The sequence below is a fragment of the Vipera ursinii genome (assembly GCF_947247035.1).
Source record: "Vipera ursinii genome assembly, chromosome: 1".
Classification (NCBI taxonomy): Eukaryota; Metazoa; Chordata; class Lepidosauria; order Squamata; family Viperidae; genus Vipera; species Vipera ursinii.
Window position 1 is genome coordinate 355,470,730 of NC_139512.1, and position 8,884 is coordinate 355,479,613.

General features: G+C 46.6%; 1 protein-coding gene across 1 annotated transcript in view; it reads right to left on the reverse strand.

The window, feature by feature from the left end:
• LOC310650985 (vacuolar protein sorting-associated protein 53 homolog) overlaps positions 1-8,884 on the reverse strand; it is a 12,964-nt gene extending 4,080 nt beyond the window's left edge. Inside the window, exons 1-2 of the mRNA XM_083379892.1 lie at positions 8,740-8,884; positions 6,946-7,096 (exon numbers count right to left, since the gene is read on the reverse strand). Of these exons, the coding sequence (XP_083236018.1) occupies positions 6,946-7,096; positions 8,740-8,852 (264 nt within the window). The 5' untranslated portion in view covers positions 8,853-8,884. The remainder of the gene's footprint in view (positions 1-6,945; positions 7,097-8,739) is intronic.

Below are 8,884 nucleotides of genomic sequence, written 5' to 3' on the forward strand. Positions count from 1 at the left end.
GAGGCAAGGAGTTCCACCGGTTAATTGTTCTGACTGTCAGGAAGTTTCTCCTTAGTTCTAGGTTGCTTCTCTTCTTGATGAGTTTCCATCCGTTGCTTCGTGTCCTGCCTTCAGGGGCTTTGGAGAAGAGCTTGACTCCCTCTTCTTTGGGGCAGCCCCTGAGATACTGGAAGACTGCTATCATGTCCCCCATCGTCCTTCCCTTCATTAAACTAGACAGACCAATTTCCAGCAACCGTTCCTCACATGTTTTAGCCTCCAGTCCCCCGATCATCTTTGATACTCTTCTCTGTACTCTTTCTAGACTGTTAAATGTAATTTTCAAGTTCTGGTTGCACATAAGGTAAGTTATTTTGATATGGGGGATGAGGTTATCTAGTTGGGTCATGAAACATCTGCAAGGAAACAACCTAGAACTAAGCAACCTGGTACTAAGGAGAAACTTCTAGACTGTTAGAACAATTAACCGGTGGAACAACCTGCCTCCAGAAGCGGTGAATGCTCCAACGCTGGAAGTTTTTAAGAAGAGACTGGACAGCCATTTGTCTGAAATGGTATAGGGTTTCCTGTCTGAGCAGGGGGTTGTACTAGATGACCTCCAAGGTCCCTTCCAACTTTATTATTATAGATCAGAGAGCACAAAGGACCCCACAGTCCTCCTCCTTCTCCTCCTCCTCCTCTCCACAAACCCCACTTCCTTCTAGCATGGATGACGTCACTTAGTTGGGTCATGAAACATCTGCAAGAAAGTGACCCACCTCCATTGACCACCAAGAGCTCCTCATTTCAACCCTGAGTTACAAATATTCTCCGGACCAGAAGTTCCGTTGCTAAGCAAGGCAGGCGCTAAGTGAACCACACCTGATTTTATGATTGTTTTTTGCCGTGGTCGTTGTTAAGTGAATCTGGCTCCCCCCACCGATTTTACTTGTTGCAAGCAGCTGGGAACGTCAAATAAAAGCAATCGCATGACCCCACAAGACACTGCAACTGTTGTAAATACTTATTGACATAATAATAACAACGATAATAATAATAACATAATGAAGTTATCTTGGAGTCCCAGTGGACAATCACTTCAATATGAGCCAGCCGTGTGCTGCAGCTGCCAAAAAAGCCAACACAGTGCTAGGCTGCATTAACAGAGGGAGAGAATCAAGATCACGTGAAGTATTAATACCACTTTGCAAGGTCTTGGTAAGGCCACACTTGGAATACTGCACCCACTTTTGGGTCACCACGATGTCAAAAAGATGTTGAGACTCTGGAAAGAGTGCATAGAAGAGCAACAAAGATGATCAGGGGACTGGAGGCTAAAACATACAAGGAACGGTTGCTGGAATTGGGCGTCTCTAGTTTAATGAAGAGAAGGATGAGGGGGGTCATGATAGCAAGTCTTCCAATATTTCAGGGGCTGCCCCAAAGAAGAGGGAGTCAAGCTATTCTCCAAAGTGCCCGAAGGCAGGATGAGAAGCAACAGATGGAAACTCATCAAGGAGAGAAGCAATGTGGAACTAAGGAGAAACTTCCTGATAGTGAGGACAATTAACCAGTGGAACCACCTGCCTCCAGACGCTGTGAATGCTCCAACTGGACAGCCATTTGTCCGAAATGGTATAGGGTTTCCTGCCTGAGCAGGAGGTTGGACCAGATGATTTCCAAGGTCCCTTCCATCATCATCATCATCATCATCATCATCATCATCATCATCATTAAAAGAGTGATAGGAAGGATGGAAATCCCAGTTACACACTAGGACAGGGGTGTCAAACTCAATTTCATTGAGGGCCACATCAGCATTGCGGTTGCCCTCAGGGGGCCGGGTGGGTATGCCCAGGGTGGGAGTGGCCTACTGGGTGGGCGTGGCTAGAGTGCATCTGGCCTACTGGGTGGGCGTGGCCAGCTCTACATCGTTCGCATCAAGGGTGCCTATGGGGGCCTGGGCAGGAGTGGGACAGATCTGGGGGTCTCTGGCAGAAGGAGGGTCTCTGGGCCAGGGCCAAGGCAGTGGGGGCCGTTCCCTCACTGTTTCCAGGATGGCTTCGCGGGCCGCATGAAACCACTTCGCGGGCCGGATCTGGCCCCTAGGCCTTGTGTTTCACATGTCTGCACTAGGAGGTATAAGAAACATATCCAAGATCCATAAAGCAGGGCTTTTCAACCTTTTCACTCATTGTACCACTTTTAGGATATGGCAACATCCGAGTACCACCAGTCACCTAGCAAGGTGTCAAAAACTTGATGACCAAAAAAAAAAAAGTGATGAAGTACAGGTAGTCCTCGACTTACAACAGTTCGCTTAGTGACTGTTCAAAGTTACAATGGCACTGAAAAAAGTGCCCCCCCCGAGCCACAGCCGAGCAAGACGCCTGTCTGCCCGCCCGGCGATGTTCTTCCTCCTGTCCGAGGTTTTCATTGTTGTGAGCATTTCTGTTGAGGATTGGCAGGGTGGGGTGGGGGGGGTGTTTGGTTTTTATTTTGCCCCCCCCTCTGCTGGGTGGTTACTGTAGGTTTTGGTCACTTCACATGACCCTGGGACACTGTGACCGTCATAAATATGAATCAGTTGCTGATCCTGGCACTTCCACTGAGCCCTGACAGCCCTGCAACTCCAGCCGTCTCTCGCTCAGGCTTGTGCGGTGTTGCCACCGGTTCAGCTCATTCCCCTCCCCCGCTACCACTTTTCTAGGATGGTCGTGTACCACCTGCCAGGTGCCAATGTACCACAGGTGGTACCCGTACCACTGATTGAAAAGCCCTGCCATAAAGGACTCAAATGCCTGTACATGAACGGTCAAAGTTTAGGGAACAAACAGGCTGAACCTGAAGTATTAGTACATGAAGGTAGATATGATATAGTTGCAGTTACTGCAAAAACCCATGACTGGAATGTACTGTGGGAAGAATACAAACTATTCAAAAGAAACAGACTGTCACGGTTCCAACAGTTGAAACTCTTCAGAGAACTTCGAGGCATTGTTTACCTTAAAGAATCTTTATTTGAGCAGCATAGCATCGGCGCTAACACAACCGAAGCCAAAAACTGGATTCCCCTCCCCTGGGCACATAGTATCAAAGCACAATTCCCTCCTCCAATTCACAGTCATAAATCACATTCCCCAATTAGTTTGAAATGCAGACTCTCCCTCCAGTTCTCCAGCCGGCCAATTCTTAGCATCTCTTATTTCAATGACCTTGGTTCTCACCCTAGGTTCAGTATTGTTATGTCTAGCTAAACTCTCAGGCACATTCCTCCGCCCCAGCATCATCTACTCTAAAAGTAAAACTCAAGAAGAAAATGGTTGTGTCTCTTAACTGTTGTCAAAGCAAAAACATCCGATGTTAGCAGCGTTGACACAGACCTGCATTATATATAAAAAAATCACTATATCTCTGCAGAAATCCACAAATCCAAGGATGAAAACCTGCTAGAATCCGTACGGGTCAGTGTAAAAGGGGAAAAAGAACAACCTTGCTGTAGGTGTATGCTACAGGCCACCCAACCAAGCAGAAGAAATAGATGAACTCTTTGCTAATCAAATAACAAATGTATGTAGGAAGCATACCACAGTAGTAATGGGAGACTTTGACTATTAATTACCCTGATATCAACTGGGAGACAAACTCTGCAGCAAGTTGGAGATTGAACAGATTCCTAACCAACCTAGCCAACAACTTTGTCACCCAAAAGGTAGAGGAAGGAACTAGAGGAAAACCTACACTAGACCTAATTCTTAACAATAGAGAAGAAGTGATAGAGGGAGTTGAAGTTGGCAGAACTTTGGGCGAGAGTGACCACGTCATATTGGAATTCCATATAATGCAAACACAAGCAATAGAATATAATCCAGTCAGTGTCTTAAACTTTAAAAGAGCTGATTTTAACAAACTCAGAGCCTAAGAAAAATTCCATGGATGAAAACTTGAAAGGGGAAAACAACTCAAGTGTGGGAAACTCTGAAAAATTTGATCATAAAAGCCCAGTCCAGCACAATACCACTGAAAAAGAAAAACAAGAAATCCAAGAAGAAACCAGCATGGTTGCACAAAGATCTCTCTGATAAACTGAAAGACCAAAAAAAGGATAAGAACAAAAAATGGAAAGAGAGACACATAACTAAGGCAGAGTATCAGCAAATAACCCGAATCTGCAAAGATGAAGCCAGGAAAGCAAAGGCTCAGAATGAACAAAGACTTACAACAAAAGTCAAAGATAACAAAAAAAGAGTTTCTTTCCACATATAAATAACAAAAAAATAAAATAAAAATTCAAGGAATGTAGAGATGGAGGTCAAGGATATGAAGGGACCGTGCGCAGCAAACTGCCTGCCTTAGTATCCTGTTATCCGCATGTCTATGAGCTCATTCCAATTAGCACTGCCAAGGACTGCCAAGAACTACCGTATTTTCTGGCGTATAAGACGACTTTTTAACCCATGAAAATCATCTCAAAAGTTGGGGGGTCGTCTTATACGCCCAGTCGTCTTATACGCCGGAAAATCAGCGAGCCCGGGAAGGCACGCCCTCCCCTATCACTGTGGAGGAAGCAGGGCAGGCTGGCGTCTGGCGGGAGCTGGCAGGGCAGTCCTGAGCACGCGCGCACGCCCCGGCTGTTAAGGAGCACTCCTTAACAGCCGGGGAGCGTGCACGTGTGCAGGACTGCCCTGCCGGCTCCTGCCAGACGCCAGCCTGCCCTGCTTCCTCCACAGTGAGAGGGGAGGGCGTGCCTTCCCGGGCTCGCTGATTTTCCGGCGTATAAGACGAAAAATCTTGAAAATCATCTCAAAAGTTGGGGGGTCGTCTTATACGCCCAGTCGTCTTATACGCCGGAAAATACGGTAGCTAGGTAAGAGAGACTCTGCCCTGGCTAGGATGTTCGGATGTTCTTTAAGACTGACTAGGGAGTACACCAATAAACAATGCTTTTGCTGTGCGTCATTTCCTCCTTGTTAAAACTGTATAAATACAATAAACTCTGTGTAGGCAGACAAACATATTTGCGACACCCTGCGTTGACTGTTCTCTGAATCCCACATTTGGCGCCCGAACAGGGACAATAAATCTTCAAAAAACAAATCAACAGGGACCACACCCTGCGTTGACTGGTCTCTGAATCCCACAAAGGAAACAGTCGGTCTACTAAAGAGAGAAGATGGCAAGGAAGTAACAGGCAGTAGAGAGAAAAGCATAGCTGCTTTTCTCATTCTTTGCATCCGTTTTCATGCAAAAAGAAAATATAGCCCAACCTACCAAAAACTTTACCGTAAAAGACAGGCTAGAAATAAGAATTAAAATAAGCAAGAAAATGGTAAGAGAGCACCTGTCTGATCTTGATGAATATAAATCACCGGGACCTGACAGATTACATCCCAGAGTTTTGAAGGAGCTGGCATCTTTCGAAAATCTTGGAGCACAGGGGAATTACCAGAAGATTGGAAAAGGGCTGATGTGGTTCCCATCTTCAAAAAATGGGGTGGGTGGGAGAGAAACAGACCCAGTAACTACAGACCAATTAACCTAACATCAATACCTGGGAAGTTACTGGGAAAATAATAATAATAATAATAATAATAATAATAATAATAATAATAATAATAATAATAATAATAATAAACAGGTCTGTGAACATCTAGAAACAAATAAAGTTATAACTAGTCGCCACCACGGGTTTGTTAAAAACAGATCATGCCAAACCAATCTTATTTCATTTTTTGACAAAGTGGCTAAATTAGTAGACCAGCAAAATGCTGCGGACATAGTATATTTAGACTTCAGCAAGGCATTCAACGAAGCAAACCACAACTTGGTAAGCTAAAAAAAAATGTGGTATATGGACAACATCACCACCAGGTGGATTTGTCGTGCTTAATGGTATTACATACACATGGAGGGAAGCAAGCAGTGGGGTACCACAAGGTTCCGTCTTAGGACCCGTACACTTCAATATCTTCATTAATGACTTAGATCAGGGGTGTCAAACTCAATTTCATTGAGGGCCGCATCAGCATTGCGGTTGCCCTCAGGGGGCTGAGTGGGTGTGGCCTGGGTGGGTGTGGCCTACTGGGTGGGCGTGGCTAAAGTGTGTATGGCCTACTGGGTGGGCATGGCCAGTTCTACATCGTTCACATCAAGGGTGCCTATGGGGGCCTGGGCAGGAGTGGGACAGATCTGAGGGTCTCTGGCAGGAGGGGGGGTCTCTGGGCCAGGGCCAAGGCAGCAGGGGCCGTTCCCTCACTGTTTCCAGGATGGCTTCACGGGCCGCATGAAACCACTTCACGGGCCAGATCTGGCCCCCGGGCCTTGTGTTTGACATGTCTGACTTAGATGGAGGAATTGAAGGGGAACTCATCACATTTGCAGGTGACACTAAGCTGGCAGGAGCAGCCAACACCCCAGAAGACAAGGCCAGGATCCAAAAAGATCTTGACAGATGTGAACAATGGGCCCTATCCAACAACATGAAATTTAATGTGAAGAAAAGCAAAGCTTTACCCCCTAGGCAGGAAAAACCACAAGTACAAGTACAGATTAGGCGAAAGTTGATTCAAAAACAGCAAATGTGAGGAGGGACCTTGGAGTCCCAGTGGACGATCCCTTAAACGTGAGCCAGCCGTGTGCGGCAGCAGCCAAACAAGCTAATACAATCCTGGGTTGTATAAACAGAGGCACAGAATCAAAATCAGACGAAGTATTAGTACAGCTTTATAAAGCCTTGGTAAGGCCACACCTGGAATACACACATCCAGTTTTGGTCACCACATTACCAAAAAGATGTTGGGACCTTGGAAAAAGTGCAGAGAAGAGCAACTAAGATGATTTAAAGGCCTGGGAGACAAAAACATATGAAGAACGGTTGCAAGAATCGCGTTGCCCAGCAGAAGTCAGAATCGGCACGTTACAAACTCCCAAGAGATCTGACTCGAGAGACTGCTGAGGTGTCCTTACCTGTTGGGTGGTCGCCAAGCAGTATTCGGCCGTGCTCAGAATGCTACAGATCAGGCAAAGCTCCTCTAAGGTAAATTTGGCCACCTCCGAACCATCTTTCTCCTTTAGTAAGCTGGTGATGGTCAGGCCGCCGCCGCTGGTGTTCGTGGTCCTGTTGTGGTCGCAAACGAGAATTATACGTTATACCAGGATTTCCCAATGCCCGGTCCGTTGCATGCCAGCAACCGATCCACGGAAAAACCTTTCTCCACGGAACCGGTCCCAGGTGTACAAAAGGTTTGGGCCCCCTGATTTATACAACTTGCATGCCGCACGACTCCCGATCCTTCTGGATGGGTGTCGCAACCATCAAAAGCAATGCAGCTCTGTCACCCTCGAATGACAATCTTACGACTCTCGTGTTTGCTTAACGTTCTGCTGAACACCTAATTCTCACGGTGCTGTCTAATGCCCACGTGTATTTACCTAGGCAGTGAGGCTTATAGTGGTATTATTTATTCTTCTTATTATCTTCTTTACTCTCCCTTTTATTGCAATTGTTATTATTTGACTCTGTTGCTTTGTATGTACACAGAGCAGCTTCTGCACCGGAAACAAATTCCTTGTGTGTCTAATTTACACCTGGGCAAATAAAATACAGGTAGTCCTCAACTTACAACCAGAATTGAGCCCAGCATTTCTGTTGTCAAGCAAGAGACATTTGGGAAGTGAATTTTGCCCCATTTTACGACTGTTCTTGCCGCATTGGTTAAGGGAATCACCACAGTTTTAAGTTAGTCACACGGTTGTTAAGTGAATCCGGCTTACCCATATGGACTTTGCTTGTCGGAAGGTCGCAGATCGTTAAGTATGAAAAATGGTCTTAAAGTCACTTTTTCCAGTGCCGTTGTAACTTCAAAGGGTCACTAAACGAACTGTTGTAAGTCAAGGACTACTGTATTCAATTCAATTCAATTCGTGGATAGGGCTCGCAACTTGGGAGTCCTCCTAGATTCACGACTTACCCTGGAAGATCATATAGTGGCCGTGACTAGGGGGGCTTTCGCCCAGGTTCGCCTGGTGCGCCAGTTGCGGCCCTATCTGGACCGGGATGCCCTGTGTACGGTCACTCATGCGCTCGTGACCTCTCGCCTAGACTATTGTAATGCTCTCTACATGGGGCTTCCCTTGAAGACCACTCGGAGGCTCCAACTGGTACAGAATGCGGCCGCGAGAGTTGTCTTGGGAGTTTCCCGGTACTCCCATGTTACACCTTTGCTCCGCGAGCTGCATTGGTTACCAGTTGTCTTCCGGGTGAGGTTCAAGGTCTTGGTTATGATCTTTAAGTCCTTACATGGCATGGGTCCGGGATACCTCAGGGACCACCTGCTGCCGGCGTCAACTCCCCTCCGCCCTGTGCGTGCCCACAGAGAGGGCCTCCTCAGGGTGCCTCCGGTCAGGGAATGTCGACTGGTGGCCCCCAGGGGGAGGGCCTTCTCTGTGGGTGCCCCGGCACTATGGAACCAACTGCCAGTTGAGCTCCGGATGGCATCGGACCTCCGATCCTTCCGCCGCGGGTTGAAGACCCACTTGTTTGAGTTAGCTGGTCTGGCCTGATGGGGAATATGGGTTTTTTAATTGGTTTTTATTATTCTATTATTGTTGTATTTTAATTGGGCATGGTTTAATTCTCTTTTAATTTTTGTATAGCTATTTATATATGTCCTGTGAACCGCCCTGAGTCCCTAGGGAGAAGAGCGGTATAGAAATCAAATAAATGAAATGAAATGAAATGAAATGAAATTCAAAACTCACTTGGGTAAATTTCCAGAGAGGAGTTTCCAGGCGTATTCCCGCAGATATTTCTGGAATATGGTGCTCAGGGCAATCATGGGTTCCCCGGTGCTTAGCTGCGAGCACTGGACCATGCACTTCTTGTAATAGACAAAGAGGTCAGCGC